General features: G+C 44.4%; 2 protein-coding genes across 9 annotated transcripts in view; both read left to right on the forward strand.

Moving 5' to 3' along the window:
* Window positions 1–9,682, forward strand: part of LOC129023849 (G antigen 10-like) — a 30,291-nt gene extending 20,609 nt beyond the window's left edge. For 3 of the 7 annotated variants that reach the window (XR_008496948.2, XR_010125417.1, XR_008496950.2), the window contains 4 exons: window positions 4,064–4,361; window positions 6,610–6,697; window positions 7,564–7,689; window positions 9,566–9,682. Coding sequence is in view for 1 of the 7 variants with exons in the window: in XM_054470702.2 (XP_054326677.1) it covers window positions 7,564–7,689; window positions 9,566–9,588 (149 nt within the window). In the remaining 6 variants the exon portion in view is untranslated. Of the gene's footprint in view, window positions 1–4,063; window positions 4,362–6,584; window positions 6,698–7,563; window positions 7,690–9,565 lie in introns of all 7 variants that reach the window. The other 4 variants (XR_010125418.1, XR_008496947.2, XR_010125419.1 and 1 more) reach the window with 3 other exon arrangements.
* Window positions 9,683–11,871: 2,189 nt separating this feature from the next.
* LOC129023848 (G antigen 2D) lies at window positions 11,872–18,642 on the forward strand. 2 transcript variants are annotated; one of them, XM_054470700.1, is made up of 5 exons: window positions 11,872–11,988; window positions 13,025–13,113; window positions 13,581–13,701; window positions 16,529–16,654; window positions 18,526–18,642. In XM_054470700.1, exons 2-5 carry the CDS (start codon window positions 13,033–13,035, stop codon window positions 18,546–18,548), a joined length of 351 nt encoding a protein of 116 aa, XP_054326675.1. In that variant the 5' UTR covers window positions 11,872–11,988; window positions 13,025–13,032; the 3' UTR covers window positions 18,549–18,642. The 2 variants fall into 2 exon arrangements, with proteins under 2 accessions (XP_054326675.1, XP_054326676.1); XM_054470701.1 differs by having other exon boundaries at window positions 11,916–12,024.
* Window positions 18,643–20,303: the final 1,661 nt, after the last annotated feature.

A 20,303-nucleotide genomic window follows, 5' to 3' on the forward strand; every position in this document is an offset into this window, starting at 1 on the left:
GCTGCCCTGGCAGCTATGGAAACAAAAGAAAAGTCTGAGGAAGGAGAAAACCAGTTTTGCAAGAACCACAGGAGGGAATAGAGACCCCTCCTCCCTACATTCCAATCTACCCACCTTTACCAAGGCTAACTGCCCCTAAGGAGTTAAGTTCAAAGAGATACAGGCTCCCAGTCTCACAGGAGAAGGAGAAATCAGAGCTCCAGGAAGTTAAAGTGAAAAGCTAGAAAAGTCAGGCAGGCCGTCTCAGGTCTGGCCGTGCCGAAGTTATGCTTATGCCTCTTACGAGGACAAAAGGACCCCCATTTGGACCCAGATGACGCAATCTGGCTTCAACACCTACGAAGGTGCTGAGAAACACTTCTGCAAAGGCTAAAGGATGGTAAAAGAAAAAGACAACCAATGTAAAAAATCTCAGAGGTGCTCCAGGGCGCAGATAAAAGCACCAGCCAGTTTTAAGAAAGACTTTGTGAGGCATTTTGGGTGTACACTCTGTTTAACCCCAAGGCTGCTGAAAATCAGCCCATGGTGAATACAACATTTGTAAGTCAGGGCCAAGGAGATATTAGGCATAAATTGCAGAAGTTAGAAGCTCTGTAGGTGTGAATGCTACTCAGCTTATTAAAGTGGCTACCAAGCTGTACATTAACTGAGATCAAGAGGCAAAGAAGAAAGCTGATCGGAGGCTTAAGAAAGGCTCATTTACTAGCAGCAGCCCTTACAGGAAGAGAAGCTGGCTCTTTGCAAGGAGACATGGACGCGGGCGTGAACGCAGTCATGGAAAAGGCTAGCCTGGACAGGAGTTTGAAAGCCGGCCGAGGCTAGAGAGAGATTAATGTGCATGGTGCAAAAGGAAAGGACACTAGAAGGATAAATGCCAAAAGAATAAAGAGAATGGTCAATGGTCTAACACCCAAGAGCGGCATTCGGTTGCTAGTTGTGGTGCTTCCAAGGCAGATCCTGATCTGATCGGCTTAGCGGGGGCCGAGAATTTAGCAGACTGAGACAGACCGGGCTGCATCCTTTTAGGCCCCGGGGAGCCTATGGTCTCTATGGAAGTAGGGGGCCGATTAATGGATTTTTTTTTGTCGATATTGGTGCCGATTTCTCTGTGGTAACCCACCCAATTAGCGCCCCCACAAAGAACTGTGCTACTATCGTAGGGGGTACAGGGGCCAAAGAAAAGAGACCTTTTTGCAAATCCAGGAGATGTGTTATTAGGGGACAAGAAGTGCAGCATGAGTTTCTATATATGCCAAATTGTCGAGTGCCCTTGTTAGGAAGAGACTTACTCCAGAAACTGCAGGCACAAATTTCCTTTACACCTAAAGGGAATATGACACTGGAGTTTGGAAAGTCTAAGGCAATGGTGTTGCCTCTAACTGTCACAAAGGCTGAGGAATGGCGGCTCTATGAACTGTGTGCCAGAAGGCTACCGGAGCCGGACCTACACAATTAAGTGGGGAATGCTTTTCAAGGAACCAGGTGTATAGGCTGAGGACAACCCCCCTGGACTTGCTGCAAACAGACCCCTGGTGGTAGTAGAGCTTAACCCTCATGCTGCCCCAGTACGAGTCCATCAATACCCCTACCCAGAGAGGGAATTGATGGCATAACAAAACATTTAAATCGGCTCTATGAACATAGGATTATAGTGAAATGCAAGTCCTCCTGGAATACTCCTCTGCTGCCTGTGCGCAAGCCAAATGGTGAATACAGGCCAGTTTACGAAGTGCCCAGGGACAAGGCAAAAGTCTGTTTTCGGGAGGTTGGATATCTAGGATTCATGGTATCCCAAGGCCAGCGCAGGCTTGGAAGTGCATGCAAGGAGGCTGTATGTGCATTGCCCACCCCAGTTTCAAGGCAGCAGGTCAAGAAATTTCTGGGTGCAGCGGGATTCTGCCGAATCTGGATTCCAAACTTCTCCCTTACAGCAAGGCCCTTATATGAGGCTACCAAAGGAAAAGAAAGAGAGCCCCTTGTATAGGAAAAGGAACAGCAAAAGGCCTTCAAAGATATAAAGGAAGCTCTCATCCAAGCCCCGGCGCTAGGGTTGCCAGATGTAAAAAAACCCTTCTTTTTGTATGTGGATGAACGGAAGGGAATGTCAGTTGGAGTCTTCACTCAGTTGTGGGGCTCTTGACATCGGCCGGTAGCATACTTATCCAAGAGAGTGGACTTGGTGTCCTTAGGTTGGCCCCACTGCCTCAGGGCGCTGGCAGCTACTGCAATCCTTATAGAAGATGCCAACAAGCTAGCCCTAGGTCAGAAGATAATAGTCCGGGTGCCACATGCTGTAGTCACCTTAATGGAGCAAAGAGGACATCGTTGGCTGTCCAACTCTAGAATGCTAAAGTATCAAGGGCTTCTGTGTGAAAATCCCCAGATAACACTGGAAACTGTAAATACTGCCTGTGGAGGAACCCGATTGGAAGGATGGTGGGTTACCTCACTGCTGGCAGGACCTTCCCCACTGTTGCATAAATACGGTGAACGAGCCGGGAAGATCTCAGAGATACCCCCTTGGAGAGCCCAGATGTTGAATACTTCACTGATGGTAGCAGTTTCATAACAGATGAGGTGTGATATGCAGGGTATGCAGTAGTGATCCAATACTCGGTGGTTGAGGCTCAAGCCTTACCTTCTGGGACTTCTGCTCAGAAGCCTGAATTAATAGCATTAACCAGAGCACTGTTATTGGCCAAGGGGAAGAAAGTAAAGATATATAATGATTCAAGATATGCTTTTGCAACCCTGCATGCCTATGGGGCAGTATACAAAGAGAGAGGACTATTGGCTACTGAAGGAAAAGAAATAAAAAATAAAGAGGAAATTTTGCAATTATTAGAAGCCATATGGGCTCCAGAGAAGGTGGCTGTTATTCATTACAAAGGACACCAAATCGGGAAAAGCTATGAGGCACGGAGCAACAGAAAGGCAGACCAAGAGGCTAGACAGGCAGCAATGAGCAAGGCTTTACCTGAAGAAAGAATTCTAGCAATGCCTCTCCTTATAGAGCCCCCTTTACTGGAGGTAACCAATTACTCTTCAAGGGAAAAAGCTTGGTTTGGTCAGGAAACAGGAAAATATATTAAAAATGGATAGTGGCTATTCTCTGACGGGAGGCTAGCTGTCCCAGAAACAAAAGCCCCAAGGTTTGTGAAGCAGATCCATCAAGGAACACACATTGGAAGGACGACTAGAAACTCTGATAGGTTGGCATTTCTATGTGCCACGGCTCTCTGCCATCACCCGTGCTGTTTTTGAACAATGTCTATCCTGTGCCCGGAATAATCCAAAACAAGGACCTACTCGACCTCCCGGAATTCAGGAAGCAGGAACTGTTCCTTGTGAGAACCTGCTTGTAGACTTTACTGAGTTACCTCGAGCAGGAGGTTACCGGTATATGCTAGTGTTTGTTTACACCTTCTCAGGGTAGGCTGAGGTCTTCCCCACCAGAACTGAAAAGGCATGAGAGGTGACAAAGGTGCTACTAAAAGACATCATACCAAGATTTGGGTTGCCTTTAACCCTAGGATCAGACAGTGGTCCTGCACTTGTGGCAGAAGTAGTACAACAGCTGACTCAACTTTTAAAGATCAAATGGAAACTGCACACAGCCTACTGACCACAGAGTTCAGGGAAGGTGGAATGGATGAACTGGACACTCAAACAGCTACTAAAAAAGTTTAGCCAGGAAACTCACGATGGGATCAGGTCTTGCCCATGGTCCTCCTCCAGTTCAGGTGTACACCTACAAAACAAACTGGGTATTCGCCCTATGAAATATTGTTCAGAAGGCCACCCCCAATCATTAATCAAATTAGAGGGGATTTAAAGGAGTTAGGAGAGTTAACCCTTTAGAGACAGATGCAGGCTTTAGGAGTGGCAATGTAGGAGGTGCAAAGCTGGGTAAGGGAAAGGATACCTATAAGTCTAACAGACCCAGTGCATCCACATAAGCCAGGGGACTCTGTCTGGGTTAAAAGGTGGAATCCAACAACCTTGGGGCCCTTATGGGATGGGCCCCATATTGTGATCATGTCTACTTCCACTGCTGTTAAAGTTGCAGGTGTCACACCTTGGATTCACCATAGCCGGCTGAAACCAGTGGCAGCAGTGACTCCTGACGATGACCAGTGGATTAGCCAACAAGACCCAGATTGCCCCACCCGAATGATCCTACGGTGAAACCCAACCACCAGTAAGAAGGACGACTGCTCTGCTCTGACCACACCAGAGGCTGATCAGTCTACACACGGCTGAAGCTTGAGGATCCTACAAGCTCTGCTCTAGTCACATCCTGGAAGCTGACTAGTCTATGCACAGCCAAAGCTAAGAGGACCATCTCTGGATAATTAAATGTAAATACAATTTATAAGCCTAGTTATAATTCTGTCAATACTGATTGTTCTGTTGTTATTACTGCAAATGCTGCAAATGTCTATGCTCAGAAGAAGGTTTGCCATGCCCATGTGTAGAAGAAGGTTTGCCATGCCCATGTGTAGTGTAAGCATGTTTCTATTACATACACTGATGTTGTTACCATTTCTGCCTATACTAAAAGGGGAGAAATCTTGAGAAGGATGCCCACATTGTGTACACACTACCTGGGTAAAAAATACCATAGTTAAAATTCTACTGTACCATACCTACTATAAATGTACAAGAACCAAGTTAAGAACCTACACATACAACCAGAAACAGTCTGCAATGGTTTAACACAAGAGAGGCTTAGCAGGAGCAGCCCTAAACATCTGTACGGAGAACCACAAATCAGATGCCCTGACTGTGACATTCAGTGGTCTACACTAACACAGCTCCAACACTTACATTCAGGAAGGACTGCTCTGCTAAGGAGTATGTCAACCAAACCAAATTGTAAGACAAGGACATGCAATCCTTTAAATTTTACTATCTTAAAGCCAGAGCTACCTTTCTGGTCTACAGGACAGACAGCACTATTACAGGTAAACAGACAAGAAGCAGGCCTTGGAGTTCCACTACTAATTGTCAAAAAGACTAGAAGGACTCAAATGCGTCCAACCCCACAATTTCGGGTCCGTAAGTCATTCTATAAGCATTTTGATCAGTCAGTGCCTGAGCTTCCCCCATCAACCAAAAACTTATTTGTCCAACCAGCTGCAAACATAGCTGGCAGCTTAGGAATTTCCTCATGTTATGTATGTGGAAGAAATAATATGGGGGACCAGTGGCCATGGGAGGCAAAGGAATTAATGCCACAAGATAACTTCACTTAGCCTAACCTTGCCAGTGAACCAACAGCCTCAGCCAATGTTTGGTTGTTAAAAACCTCCATAATTGGAAAATACTGTATTGCCCATTGGGGAAAGGCTTTCACAGAGGGAGTAGGAGAAACAACTTGCCTAGGGCAACAGTATTATGATAAGACTAAAAACAAAACTCTATGGAGAAACGCCCAGAACGACTCCTACTTACCAGATCCAAACCCTTTCTCTCGGTTCTCTACTCTAAGCCACTCTTGGCATCTCTAGAGGCTCCAAATGTTTGGAAAGCACCCTCTGGCCTATATTGGATCTGTGGAGCGTGGGCATATCGGCAACTGCTGGCTAAATGGACAGGGGCGTGTGTGTTAGGAACAATCAAGCCATCCTTCTTTCTAATTCCTCTAAAGCAAAGGGAACTCTTAGGGTATCCAGTTTATGATGAAAATAAAAGAAGAACTAGAAGAAACGTAATCACAAAAATAGACACAAATATCAAAAAGGATGTAGACATAGGAGACTGGAAGGATAATGAATGGCCTCGTGAAGGAATCACTAAATATTATGGGCCAGCTACCTGGGCACAAGATGGGTCATGGGGATATCGCACCTCAATCTATATGCTCAGCTGCATCATAAGGTTGCAGGCAGTCCTTGAAATTATAACCAATGAAGCGTCAAGGGCACTAGATTTATTGGCAATACAAGCAACACAAATGAGAAATGCTATACATCAAAATAGATTGGCTTTAGATTACCTCTTAGCCTCAGAAGGAGGAGTATGTGGAAAATTTAATTTAACCAACTGTTGCCTAGAAATCGATGATAATGGCTGAGCTCTCATGGAAATCACAGCTAGAATGCACAAGTTGGCCCATGTTCCAGTTCAGACTTGGTCTGGATGGTCCTCGGATTCGTTGTTTGGAGGATGGTTCTCAACCTTTGGAGGATCCAAAACTCTCATTGGTGGGTTTTTATTTACTCTTGGCATCTGCCTCATCCTACCTTTTATTTTACCCCTGTTTATTAGGAGTATTCAGTCAACTATAAAGGCAATAGTAACCCGACACATTACCGCACAGTTGATGGCATTAACCAAACATCAGCTGCTGCCAGTAGAAGAAGCAGCTCAGCTCTGCGAAGAGGTGGAAATAGTGGTGCTTTCTATGAACACCTTTGTTATAAAAAGCACCAAAGGGGGGAAATGAAACAGGAATTAGAAGAAATTAAAGAATGTGTAAGCAAAAACTCAGTTGTTTGTAAGAAAACCCAACTCCCCCGAGGAAGAGAAAGAGCTGGAGTCCTTTAAAATTAACTGCCTGTTTTTCCTTCTGTGGCTAGTGAGCCTTATCTCTCCCTTTCCCAGGCATTGTGAAGACTGTTTCTCTAGCTGTGCAGCAGTAAGGTCACTAGACAGATAATCTCAAGTCGTAAAACATGTTGTTCCTTGAAAGGTAAGAAATGATGTAATGTATGTCTTAATTGAATAACTGTCTTTGGTTCTTGCTTCTGTAATACGCTTCCCCCTGCACAGATCTCCCCCCACCCCACGAAATGCTTAAAAGGTAGCGTCACTCTTTGTTTGGGGCTCAGTCCTTTGGATGTTAATCCGACTGGGTCGGTGCACCTAAATAATTAAATACTTCCTCCTCAACTCCTCGGTCTCTCTGATTCCTTAATTATCCCACAGAAGTGAGACCCCACACCCAACCCAGATAATTTTATTGATAGAATTTGTTTTTCTGATCCAGAGTCCAGTTCAGGATCACATCTTGCATGTGCTTTTCAGGTGTTTTTAGTTTCCTTTAATCTGGAATGTTTCCATAATTTGTCTTTGTCATTCATGATACGGACATTTTTGAAGAGGATAGACCAGTTGTTTGGCAGAATGTTCTGCAGTTTGGGCTTTTTCATGTATTTTTTAAAGACCTTTTTTCAACTCAGCATTTATTGGTGGCTACTCACGCCATATAAGAGTCTAAGTGCTAGGAGTGTAAGTGCTGTGAGAGACAGGATTTCAGCCTTGAGTCATTTAATACGAGAAGGACAATCAGAGGTAGAATAACAGAGAAGTGCAAAGGAGACAACAAAGTTGTCTGAGGGCAGTCTTCGGAAAGGAAGAGGGTAATATTTGGAATACCTTATTTTCCTGTTTTCTGCTAACAGACTCCTGAAATAATGTTCCTGGGATTCTTATCAACATATTTATTATTATACTAGCTAAAGCTTTTATATAATAACACCAAGAGCATGAATATTATTTTCGTATTCATATTTCATGTTTTACTGTGTAAATGGATATGTATTTTTTATTTTTAAGGGCTGGAGCCTGAAGCTGATAGCCAGGAACCGGTTCACCCAAAGACTGAGTGTGAGTGTGGAGATGGTCCTGATGGGAAGGAGACAGGCCTGCCAAATCCAGAGGAGATGAAAATGCCTGAAGAAGGTAGGCAATCCATTAGGCATGCAAATTGTAGGGTGTCTGTTTCCACAGTATCGTATTATAATTATTATTACATTTTTGAGACGAAGTCTCACTCTGTCCACCAGGCTGGACTGCAGTGGTGCCATCTTGGCTCATTGGAAATTCTCCCTTCTGGGTAGAGTGATTCTCCTGTCTGAGCCTCTTGCGGAGCGGGGCTTACAGACATACACCACCGTGCCCAGCTAATTTTTGTATTTATAGTAGAGACAGGGTTTCATTATGTTGCACAGGTTGTTCCCGAACTCCTGACCTCAGGTGATCCACCTACCTTAACCTTTGAAATTGCCAGGATTACACCAGAGAGCCACAATGCCCGACCCAGCATTATATTTTTAATAACACAGGTAACAATACTGCCTCTTTAGTAAGAGAGTTCTTATATAAAGGTTATTTGAAACGTAGTTCAGGCCCCAGCACCCGACTGATCGACTGTCAGATACAGAAACAAACTGAGTCAAAGCTATGTTGAATTAGAAGTTTGAGTATAAATCCTTAAACCAATAGCGCATAATTTTCAGATGCTTTTGTAAAGGTCTGCTTTTCATCAATACATAACACATTTATAACACCCATCACTTGGTGTGAAAAATGCTGAAGCACTCATGTGGGTTCTAATACCAGCTCTTACAGCCTTGGCGAGATTCTGAGTGAGTCCTTTCACTTCTAAACCTATCTTTGGTTCTTATGAAAGTAGTGAGTTTAAGTCAGAGATTTTAAAACCATTTTCCATTCTGGTTCTTTCATACTCTGATCCTGCTGCATAGAATGCATGGGATACACAGATCATCTGCTTCGCGTGATTTGTTAATGACAAATCATGAAACGCTGGCCTGAGTCATCTGAAAATCTCTGAATTGAGATTTCATTGTCAGTAAGAAAGTGAGCGGGCACTCTGCTTCATCCTAGTTTTTCCGTGTGGAGAGCTGAATATGTAGCGTAAGATCTTGTGAAATTGTGAATTCTCCCTCTTCTTGGTTTGTTTGTTTGTTTGCTTGTTTGAGACAGAGTCTCAGTCTGTCACCCAGGCTGGAGTGCAGTGGTGCAATTTCAGCTCACCGAAACCTCTGGCTCCCAGGCTAAAGCAGTCCTCCCACCTCAGCCTCCTGAGTGGCTGGAACTACATGCACAAGCCACCGTGCCTGACTACATTTTTTTTTTTCATTTTTGTGGAGATGAGGTCTCACTATGTTGCCCAGGCTGGGATTCTCCGGCTTTTAATGAACAATTGCTTCTTAAATCTTTCCCCACGGAAACCTTGAGTGACTGAAATATCAAATGGCGAGAGACCGTTTAGTTCCTATCATCTGTGGCACGTGGGTCAGTGATGCTCAGCATGGGTGTGAGTAAGATGCCTGTGCTATGCATGCTCCCTGCCCCACTGTCAGTCTTCATGAGCCACTATTTCTAATAAGACTGTAGACACACATATGATATAATCATCTCTAACCATATCAAATGTTACATGTAAGTTTCAGCTTTCGAGACATGAATTGATAAGATTTAAAGTTGAAAGACCACTACTCTAATACTTCCCGAGTAATCAACTGAAGTATGTTTCACACATGTGTTTTCCAAATTGCTGACTGTGAATTGTGAGTGCTTCTGAATTGAAAGGAAGCACTTGATGTTCAGGGAGGAAATTACTTTTAAATTCTGCAGGTCTACGCTCAAAGTTTATGCAGAGGTTCAATTGCCTGTAAGACACAGGATCACCCATAGGGTTCTGTTTTTAGTCCATTTAATAAAACCCAAACTGTAGTGTGCTTTGTATGCCTTTAGGGTCATCTGAATAATCTGTTGCTAAGTCATGTTCCCAATTGTTATGTTTCTGTTACAGGTGAAAAGCAATCACAGTGTTAAAAGAAGACACGCTGAAATGATGCAGGCTGCTCCTATGTTGGAAATTTGTTCATTAAAATCCTCCCAATAAAGCTTTACAGCCTTCTGCAAAGAAGTCTTGCGCATCTTTTGTGAATTTTACTTCTAGCTTTTTGAAGCTGTGAAATCTGTATCATTCTTTGAAATCGTGTATTGTAACTCTTTGAGCTGGTATGTAGAGACATCGTTCTTTTCTTTTTTTCTTTCTTTCTTTGTTCTCTTTTGAGACGGAGTCTTGCTCTGTCGCCCAGGCTGGAGTGCAGTGGCGCGATCTCTGCTCACTGCAACCCCGCCTCCCGGATTCAAGCAATTGTCTGCCTCAGCCTCCCGAGTAGCTGGGATTATAGGCACCCACCAGCACGCCTGGCTAAGTTTTGTGTTTTTACTAGAGATGGGCTTTCGCCATCTCGGCCAGGGTGCTCTTGAACTCCTGACCTCATGATTCACCTGCCTCGGCCTCCCAAAGTGCTGGGATTACAGGCGTGAGCCACCGCGCCCGGCGGAGACAACATAATTCTTATATATTGGTTTTCTATCCAGCAGCCTTGTGAAATATGCTTATGAATTCTAAAGTTTACTTATAGATCGTTTTCAGTCTTCAACATACAGAAACATATCATCCTTGAATAAGAGCAATTTTGTTTCTGCCATTTTTTTTTCTTTTTCCTTTTGTATTTTTTGTAGAGACAGGGTTTTGCCATGTTTCCCGGGCTGTTCTTGAATTTTTGAGTGCGAGTGATGCACCCGCCTCACCTCCCACAGTGCTGGGACTACTGGCGTGGGCCACCGTGCCGGGCCTGTTGTTGCCATTGTAAAGAGTTTCATTTCCTTTTCTGATTTTATGGCATTGCGCAGACCCACCTGTTACAATGGTGACAGTGGACATCCTTGTCTTATCCCTGATGAGAAACCGAAAAATTTCAACATTTCACCATCCTGTTTACTGTCCTTTTTTTGTAGACGGACTTTATCAGAGTAAGTCATTCCATTCTGTTCTAAATTTGCTGAGAGTGTTGATTTGAATATATGTTGATTTTCATCAAACGGTGCATCTATTTCGATTACCACAGCATTTTTTCCCATTCATGTGTTAATATAGTGAATTCGATTGATAAATTTGTCCGTTTTTAGGTTCAATTATTAAAACTTGAGACAGGGTCTCACTCTGTCACCCAGGCTGGAGTGCGGTGGTGTTATCAGAGCTCGCTGTAGCCTTGACCTCCTGGGCTCAAGCGCTCCTCCCACCTCAGCCTCCTGAGTAGCTGTGACTATAGGTACATGCCACCATGCCCAGCGAATTTTTCGATGGCTTTTTGTTTGTTTTTTGTAGTGATGAGATTTTCTGATGTTGCTTAGGCTGGCCTCGAAGTCCTGAGCTCCGGTGATCTGGCCAGCTCAGCCTCCCAAAATACTAGGATTACAGGCGTGAGCCTTGGCCTGGTCTGGTTTTTCTTATTATAGGGGTGTTATCTATATAAAGACTAAACTTAATGTGTGCCTTTGTGTGGGTGGGCTAAGAGCATGATGACATTTATCATTCTATTGATTTAAAGAAAACTATCCTTGACTTACCAGTGTGTAAGTCCATGAAAGCATAATTCTGTTGAAAGCATATATTGTTAATGGGTGTTGGGAACCCTGCACTTTCCGCTGCTGTGGGAGCACGTCCTTGGAGGTACCTTTCATCTGTTTTCTCAACTCCAAACATCTTAGGACCATGGGTTGTGACTGGTAGGACCACGTATCTTGCTATTTTCAAGACGGAGTTTATTTTCACGTGGTGTCACTCTGGCTGTCCTGTTTCCCTAATACTGTCACTTCTCCTTCTGCGATTCTGATGCTACAAATGATAGATATCGTTTTAGTATTTTCTTACGGGTCCTAGCGATTGTATTCATTTTTCCTTCAATCTCTTTCTCGGACTTGTTCACATTGAACAATTTCCTTTTGGGGTAGGTTGCTATTTCTGTTTTCGCAGGTGGTTGACCTGTCTTCCCAGCCAGTCACAGTGGTCCTTGTCCCCATGGTGGGGCCAGGGCAAGAGAGGGCCCTGGGTTGGGGGTGGGGTTCAGTTGAAGATGGGGTGAGTTTTGAGGGGAGCACCACTTGAGTCCCAGAGGCATAAGGAACCAGCAGAGGGAGGTGGGATTCCCCTATCCTCAGTGAGGATGGGAATCGAGGGTTTGGGGCGTGGCGCTGGGAACGGCAGCCCTCCCCAGCCCACAGCCGCGCATGCTCCCTGGGCTCCCGCCTCAGTGCGCATGTTCACTGGGCGCCTTCTGCCCCGCCCCTTCGCCCACGTGAAGAACGCCAGGGAGCTGTGAGGCAGTGCCGTCTGGTTCCTGCCGTCCGGACTCTTTTTCCTCTACTGAGATTCATCTGGTAGGTCTGCAGGCCAGTCATCCCGGGGGCTGAAGTGTGAGTGAGGGTGAAGAGGGCCTTGGGTGGCCCAGGCGGGTCCCGCTTCCTGGTCTGTGGCCTCTGAGGGAGAAAGGCCACGAGGTCGTCCTCCTTCCCTTCACAGGCTGCGAGGCCACCAGCGGCTTCGTGGTCGTGAAGGGGCCTGGACAGGGAGGAAGGTGGGCCGCGGAGGGGAGGCGGTCAGGGGCTCAGGTGAAGATGGGGTGAGTGCTGTTGGGGGGATGGAAGTCCCGAGGTGCCGAGAACCCCCGACGACACAGGGCAGAGTCCCTGAATGGGGCCCCCGGCGGGGTCGAGGCGGGCGGTAAAGAAGGGGCCTGGCACCTGGGAAGGCTGCGGCCTGGTGAGCGTCCCCCGGCGGTGTGGAGTGGGGAGCGCCCGAGTGAGAAGCACTGCAAGGTCTCACCTCCGCCATGGAAGGTCCGAAAACAGTGGGAAGGAGTGGGCGAGGCAGTGCGGCCCAACCAAACTTGTTGTGAGGGGGGTGAATGGCTCTAGGAAGTGGGAGTGTGCCCAAAGCAGCAATCACGAGAATTGTGATTCACTAGGGTCTTCGTGGGGAGTCCACTTGTGAAGCTAAACCTCATCAGAAATGACCTCTGTCTGCGGGGCGCAGTGGCGCTCGCCTGTATTCCCAGTTACTCGGGACGCAGAGGTGGGAGGATCCCTTGAGCGGGAGGTCGAGGCTGCAGTGAGCTGTGATCACGCCGCTGCACTCCAGCCTGAGCAACACAGCGAGACCGCGTGTCCAAAAGAAACTGAGAAAAAAATGTCCTCTGCCTTTTGCCGCACGCCTTAAGATGGTTGCTCTGCCAGCTTGGCCAGCATAAATGGCTTTGTAGGCACTCAGACAGCGTACACACGTATGCTTAACTCTGGGACTTACTTTGAGAGTATTTTCAAAATTAAAATGGCAAGTTAACGTTTATCCATGGAAGTGATCGAATATAGCAGCCCTCTCGAGCGCACGTTCCCAATCACGGTTGTCTGTTTTCAGTGTGAAATATGAGTTGGCGAGGAAGATCGACCTATCGGCCTAGACCAAGACGCTATGTAGAGCCTCCTGAAGTGATTGGGCCTATGCGGGTGAGTGCTTAAACGTTAATGCGATGTTTTCTATTAGCAGAAATTAATTTTTGTGATAGTGTTGTTGCATTAGTGTGGAAATGCTGATAAAGGTCTTTCCTGCTCATGAAAAATGATGATGGCATCTCATGAAGGAAACATCGATTCTGGAGGATTTGTTTTTTTCCTCTCGTGTTCTTCAGCTTTTGCCCATGACTTCTTTCTCATGCTTTGTTTGTTAATGACAGATTGCACACACGTATTCCAACACGGAGTATAATAGCTTCCAAAGTCCTCGTGCGTCACTTTTCTCACAGTAACCTCCCTGTGGGTGGAGTAACCTTATTGGGCATAGAGCATAGAGTTGGAGAAATGTCTTTAGGCTTAGTTATGACCAGAAATAGCTATGTATTCTGTGTATATATGTAAAATTTTGTATCAATAACAAAACTTATTTTTTTATTTGCACACCCACACATATTCCCCAGCCCGAGCAGTTCAGTGATGAAGTGGAACCACCACAACCTGAAGAAGGGGAACCAGCAACTCAATATCAGGATCCTGCAGCTGCTCAGGAGGAAGAGGATGAGGGAGCATCTGCTGGTCAAGGTGAGGGAAAGGGAAGAAGAACGTCTGCTGGTGTGTGTGTGTGCGTGTGTGTGTGTTCGTCTGTGTGTGAGTGCGTGCCTGTGTGTGTGTGTGTGTGTGTGTTAGGCATTGTCACGTAGCAGGAACAGGAGGAAAGAAAACAATGGAAAGAATGCCTGAAATTGACTGGAAAAGCGAGGAGGCTATGTAGTTTGCAGCTTAGCTTAGGCAAATCCCTCACTATGATAAAATTTCTCGACTTTATGAATGAGAGAATGGAGGTGCCAGGATTGTGTGTTATCCAAGAACCCTTGACTGGTGAATACAAAATTTGTACTGTGTTCCCAGGTTTGTGTCTTCCTATCATCTATGTTGCTGTAAAGAAGGAAGTGATTTTGCTGAAAATGCTTAAAACTCAAAGGCTTTACTGTAAGGTAGCTTAGTACTGACCCAAGAATAGACCCAGTTCGGAGGAGCAGGAGCAGCTCCAAAAACCGAGTCGCTGAATGTTGGCCCCCGTTTCCTTTGATTGATGTTTTTATATGGTACGTTTGATAAAAGCTGGATAAATGAGGATACTGCCATACAGGTAGCTGGTTTAGTGATTTTTCTAAGTGGCTTTTAGGAGGTGATTAAATCCTCTTATGGTTAGAAAAGCAAAAAAGGAATTATCCTGAGATTAACGTGAGATGGAAATAATTTCTCCGAGATAAAATGTTTTGAAAGGAAACACTTATGTAACCGAGGTCATGGATTATTCCGGGGATGCACTGTTAAAAGTTTCTAGAATCTGACTGACAACAATGCCCATTAATTGCTGTCCGCCCACTCCCTTATTCTCAGTGCGGGACAGTATATTTTCTGTGATTCACAAACAATGTTATATTTGGTGCTTTGTTCTTCATGGGGTTCATTTATGGAATATTACATTTAAGACCTTCGGACCTAAATATAACTTTATTTGAACAAAGTGAAGTTTCTGTTTACCCCAATAGGTAATGGGTGTCGTGACTGTAAGGTTTTCCATAGTCCTCAAATCCATTCAGCTAATGAATCCTTCAGAAATTGACATTGTAATTGTAACTGAAATCCTATCCATGTTGCAGACTTCAGATCTCTCAGCTGACGCACACTGCTCTTGGTACTCTATGGCTGAATATAAGCATTATACATGTCCCGTGGTTTATCCTTAGCTTGTCATTTAGGAGAAAGGTCTAAAGCTGGGCTGAATGCCATGCACTCATAGTCCCAGCTACTTGGGAGGCTGAGGTGAGAGGATTGCTTGAGCCCTGGAGTTCAAGCCCAGCCTGGGAAACACAGCGAGACCTCATCGCTAATAAATAAATAAATGAACAAATAAATAAATAAACAAATAAGCAAATAAAGGTTTCATGGTATAGGAAAACACAGATGTAAAGTTTGTGCCTAGTGGCTGGTAATGTTGCAAACATAACTCCTTAGTGAACTGTACCACTTAAAAATAGTTAAGATGGTAAATTTTAGGATATGTGTATTTTTTACCACAATTAAAAATTCCTTTCTTCCTAAAGTTCAGTGTAGTTGTCATATATTCTTTTAAAGTTTTACTGTATCTATTTTCAACACATAACATTTATAGAAAATTTGCAAGAACAGTACAATGAACTCATATAGTTTTCACCTGGATTCACCAATTGTTAATAGCTTTCGCTTCGTAGGTTTCATATCTCTTCCCTCCCTCTCTCACCCTGCTGCCCACACACTCACACACACACACATACGGATATATGTTTACTGTTATTAATGCTGAATTGTTTCGATAAAGTTTGAGGTATGATGGTCCTTTACCCTATGCACTTGAGGGTGTGTATATCGTCAGAACAAGGAGAAAGTCATTTCTTGGATCATCACTGCACAAAGATCAAGATCAGGAAATTTAACAATGAGAAAATGGAGTCATTTAATACACAGTGCATACTCAAATTTTGCCAGTTCCCCAGAAAATTTCTTTTTTCCTTTTTTTTTTTTTTCCTTTGTTGAGACGGAGTCGCTCTCTGTGGGCCAGGTTGGAGTGCAGTAGTGCGATCTCGGCTCACTGCAACCTACACCTCGCAGGTTCTAGGGATTCTCATGCCTCAGCCTCCCGTGTAGCTGGGACTACAGGCGCCGGCCACTGCGGTCTTGAACTTCTGACCTCACCTGCTCTGCCCACCTTGGCATCCCAAAATGTTTGGATTGCAGGCGTGAGACCCCTCGCCCGGCCCAGATAATTTTATTGATAGGATTTGTTTTTCTGATCCAGAGTCCAGTTCAGAATCTCGCCTTGCATGTGCTTTTCAGGTGTTTTTAGTTTCCTTTAATCTGTAATGTTTCCTTAATTTTTCTTGTCATTCATGCTAACGGACATTTTTGAAGAGGATAGACCAGTTGGTTTGCAGAATATTCTGCAGTTTGGGCTTTTTCATGTATTTTTTAAAGAGTTTTTTCACTCAGCGTTTATTGGTGGCTACTCATGCCATATAAGAGTCTAAGCGCTAGGAGTGTAAGTGCTGTGAGAGACGGGATTTCAGCCCTGAGTCATTTAATACGAGAAGGACAATCAGAAGTAGAATAACAGAGAAGTGCAAAGGAGGCAGCAAAGTTGTCTGGGGGCAGTCTTCGGAAAGGAAGAGGGTAATATTTGGAACACCTTGTTTTCCTGTTTTCTGCTAACAGACTCCTGAAATAATGTTCCTGGGATTCTTACCAACACATTTATTATTACGTTAGCTAAAGCTTTTATATAATAATACCGAGAGCATGAATATTATTTTCTTCTTCATATTTTATGTTTTACTGCTTAAATTGATATGTATTTTTTATTTTTAAGGGCCGGAGCCTGAAGCTGATAGCCAGGAACAGGTTCACCCAAAGACCGGGTGTGAGTGTGAAGATGGTCCTGATGGGCCGGAGGTGGGCCCGCCAAATCCAGAGGAGGTGAAAACGCCTGAAGAAGGTAGGCAATCCATTAGGCATGCACATTGTAGGGTGTCTGTTTCCACAGTATCATATTATAATTCCTACTATTTTTTTGAGACGGAGTCTCGCTCTGAAGACCAGGCTGGCGTGCAGTGGTGGCATCTCGGCTCACTGGAAATTCTGTCTCCAGGGTTCAAGTGATTCTCCTGCCTGGGCCTCTGGCGGAGCCGGGCTTACAGACATGCTCCGCCGCACCCAGCTAATTTTTGTATTTTTAGTAGAGACAGGGTTTCGTTATGTTGCACAGGTTCTTCCCGAACTCCTGACCTCAGGTGATCCACCTGCCTCGACCATTGAAATTGCCGGGATTACAGGCGAGAGCCACTGTGCCCGACCCAGCATTATATTTTTAATAACAGAGAGGTAACAGTACTGCCTCTTTAGTAACAGAGTTCTTAGATGAAGGTTATCTGAAACGTAGTTCAGGCCCCAGCACCTGACTGATCGACTGTCAGATATAGAAACAAACTGAGTCAAAGCTATGTTGAATTAAAAGTTTTGAGTATAAATCCTTAAACCAGTAGCTCATAATTTTCAGATGCTTTTGTAAAGGTCTGCTTTTCATCAATACGTAACACATTTGTAACACCCATCACTTGGTGTGAAAAATGCTGAAGCACTCATGCGGGTTCTAATACCAGCTCTTACAGCCTTGGCGAGATTCTGAGTGAGTCCTTTCACTTCTAAACCTATCTTTGGTTCTTATGAAAGTAGTGAGTTTAAGTCAGAGATTTTAAAACCATTTTCCATTCTGGTTCTTTCATACTCTGATCCTGTTGCATAGAATGCATGGGATACACAGATCATCTGCTTCGCGTGATTTGTTGATGACAAATCATGAAACGCTGGCCTGAGTCATCTGAAAATCTCTGAATTGAGATTTCATTGTCAGTAAGAAAGTGAGCGGGCACTCTGCTTCATCCTAGTTTTTCCGTGTGGAGAGCTGAATATGTAGCGTAAGATCTTGTGAAATTGTGAATTCTCCCTCTTCTTGGTTTGTTTGTTTGTTTGAGACAGAGTCTCAGTCTGTCACCCAGGCTGGAGTGCAGTGGTGCAATTTCAGCTCACCGCAACCTCTGGCTCCCAGGCTAAAGCAGTCCTCCCACCTCAGCCTCCTGAGTGGCTGGAACTACATGCACAAGCCACCGTGCCTGACTACATTTTTTTTTTCATTTTTGTGGAGATGGGGTCTCACTATGTTGCCCAGGCTGGGATTCTCCGGCTTTTAATGAACAATTGCTTCTTAAATCTTTCCCCACGGAAACCTTGAGTGACTGAAATATCAAATGGCGAGAGACCGTTTAGTTCCTATCATCTGTGGCACGTGGGTCAGTGATGCTCAGCATGGGTGTGAGTAAGATGCCTGTGCTATGCATGCTCCCTGCCCCACTGTCAGTCTTCATGAGCCACTATTTCTAATAAGACTGTAGACACACATATGATATAATCATCTCTAACCATATCAAATGTTACATGTAAGTTTCAGCTTTCGAGATATGAATTGATAAGATTTAAAGTTGAAAGACCACTACTCTAATACTTCCCGAGTAATCAACTGAAGTATGTTTCACACATGTGTTTTCCAAATTGCTGACTGTGAATTGTGAGTGCTTCTGAATTGAAAGGAAGCACTTGATGTTCAGGGAGAAAATTACTTTTAAATTCTGCAGGTCTACGCTCAAAGTTTATGCAGAGGTTCAATTGCCTGTAAGACACAGGATCACCCATAGGGTTCTGTTTTTAGTCCATTTAATAAAACCCAAACTGTAGTGTGCTTTGTATGCCTTTAGGGTCATCTGAATAATCTGTTGCTAAGTCATGTTCCCAATTGTTATGTTTCTGTTACAGGTGAAAAGCAATCACAGTGTTAAAAGAAGACACGCTGAAATGATGCAGGCTGCTCCTATGTTGGAAATTTGTTCATTAAAATCCTCCCAATAAAGCTTTACAGCCTTCTGCAAAGAAGTCTTGCGCATCTTTTGTGAATTTTACTTCTAGCTTTTTGAAGCTGTGAAATCTGTATCATTCTTTGAAATCGTGTATTGTAACTCTTTGAGCTGGTATGTAGAGACATCGTTCTTTTCTTTTTTTCTTTCTTTCTTTGTTCTCTTTTGAGACGGAGTCTTGCTCTGTCGCCCAGGCTGGAGTGCAGTGGCGCGATCTCTGCTCACTGCAACCCCGCCTCCCGGATTCAAGCAATTGTCTGCCTCAGCCTCCCGAGTAGCTGGGATTATAGGCACCCACCAGCACGCCTGGCTAAGTTTTGTGTTTTTACTAGAGATGGGCTTTCGCCATCTCGGCCAGGGTGCTCTTGAACTCCTGACCTCATGATTCACCTGCCTCGGCCTCCCAAAGTGCTGGGATTACAGGCGTGAGCCACCGCGCCCGGCGGAGACAACATAATTCTTATATATTGGTTTTCTATCCAGCAGCCTTGTGAAATATGCTTATGAATTCTAAAGTTTACTTATAGATCGTTTTCAGTCTTCAACATACAGAAACATATCATCCTTGAATAAGAGCAATTTTGTTTCTGCCATTTTTTTTTCTTTTTCCTTTTGTATTTTTTGTAGAGACGGGGTTTTGCCATGTTTCCCGGGCTGTTCTTGAACTTTTGAGTGCGAGTGATGCACCCGCCTCACCTCCCACAGTGCTGGGACTACTGGCGTGGGCCACCGTGCCGGGCCTGTTGTTGCCATTGTAAAGAGTTTCATTTCCTTTTCTGATTTTATGGCATTGCGCAGACCCACCTGTTACAATGGTGACAGTGGACATCCTTGTCTTATCCCTGATGAGAAACCGAAAAATTTCAACATTTCACCATCCTGTTTACTGTCCTTTTTTTGTAGACGGACTTTATCAGAGTAAGTCATTCCATTCTGTTCTAAATTTGCTGAGAGTATTGATTTGAATATATGTTGATTTTCATCAAACGGTGCATCTATTTCGATTACCACAGCATTTTTTTCCCATTCATGTGTTAATATAGTGAATTCGATTGATAAATTTGTCCGTTTTTAGGTTCAATTATTAAAACTTGAGACAGGGTCTCACTCTGTCACCCAGGCTGGAGTGCGGTGGTGTTATCAGAGCTCGCTGTAGCCTTGACCTCCTGGGCTCAAGCGCTCCTCCCACCTCAGCCTCCTGAGCAGCTGTGACTATAGGTACATGCCACCATGCCCAGCGAATTTTTCGATGGCTTTTTGTTTGTTTTTTGTAGTGATGAGATTTTCTGATGTTGCTTAGGCTGGCCTCGAAGTCCTGAGCTCCGGTGATCTGGCCAGCTCAGCCTCCCAAAATACTAGGATTACAGGCGTGAGCCTTGGCCTGGTCTGGTTTTTCTTATTATAGGGGTGTTATCTATATAAAGACTAAACTTAATGTGTGCCTTTGTGTGGGTAGGCTAAGAGCATGATGACATTTATCATTCTATTGATTTAAAGAAAACTATCCTTGACTTACCAGTGTGTAAGTCCATGAAAGCATAATTCTGTTGAAAGCATATATTGTTAATGGGTGTTGGGAACCCTGCACTTTCCGCTGCTGTGGGAGCACGTCCTTGGAGGTACCTTTCATCTGTTTTCTCAACTCCAAACATCTTAGGACCATGGGTTGTGACTGGTAGG

Source organism: Pongo pygmaeus, chromosome X (assembly GCF_028885625.2).
Source record: "Pongo pygmaeus isolate AG05252 chromosome X, NHGRI_mPonPyg2-v2.0_pri, whole genome shotgun sequence".
NCBI classification, from domain to species: Eukaryota; Metazoa; Chordata; class Mammalia; order Primates; family Hominidae; genus Pongo; species Pongo pygmaeus.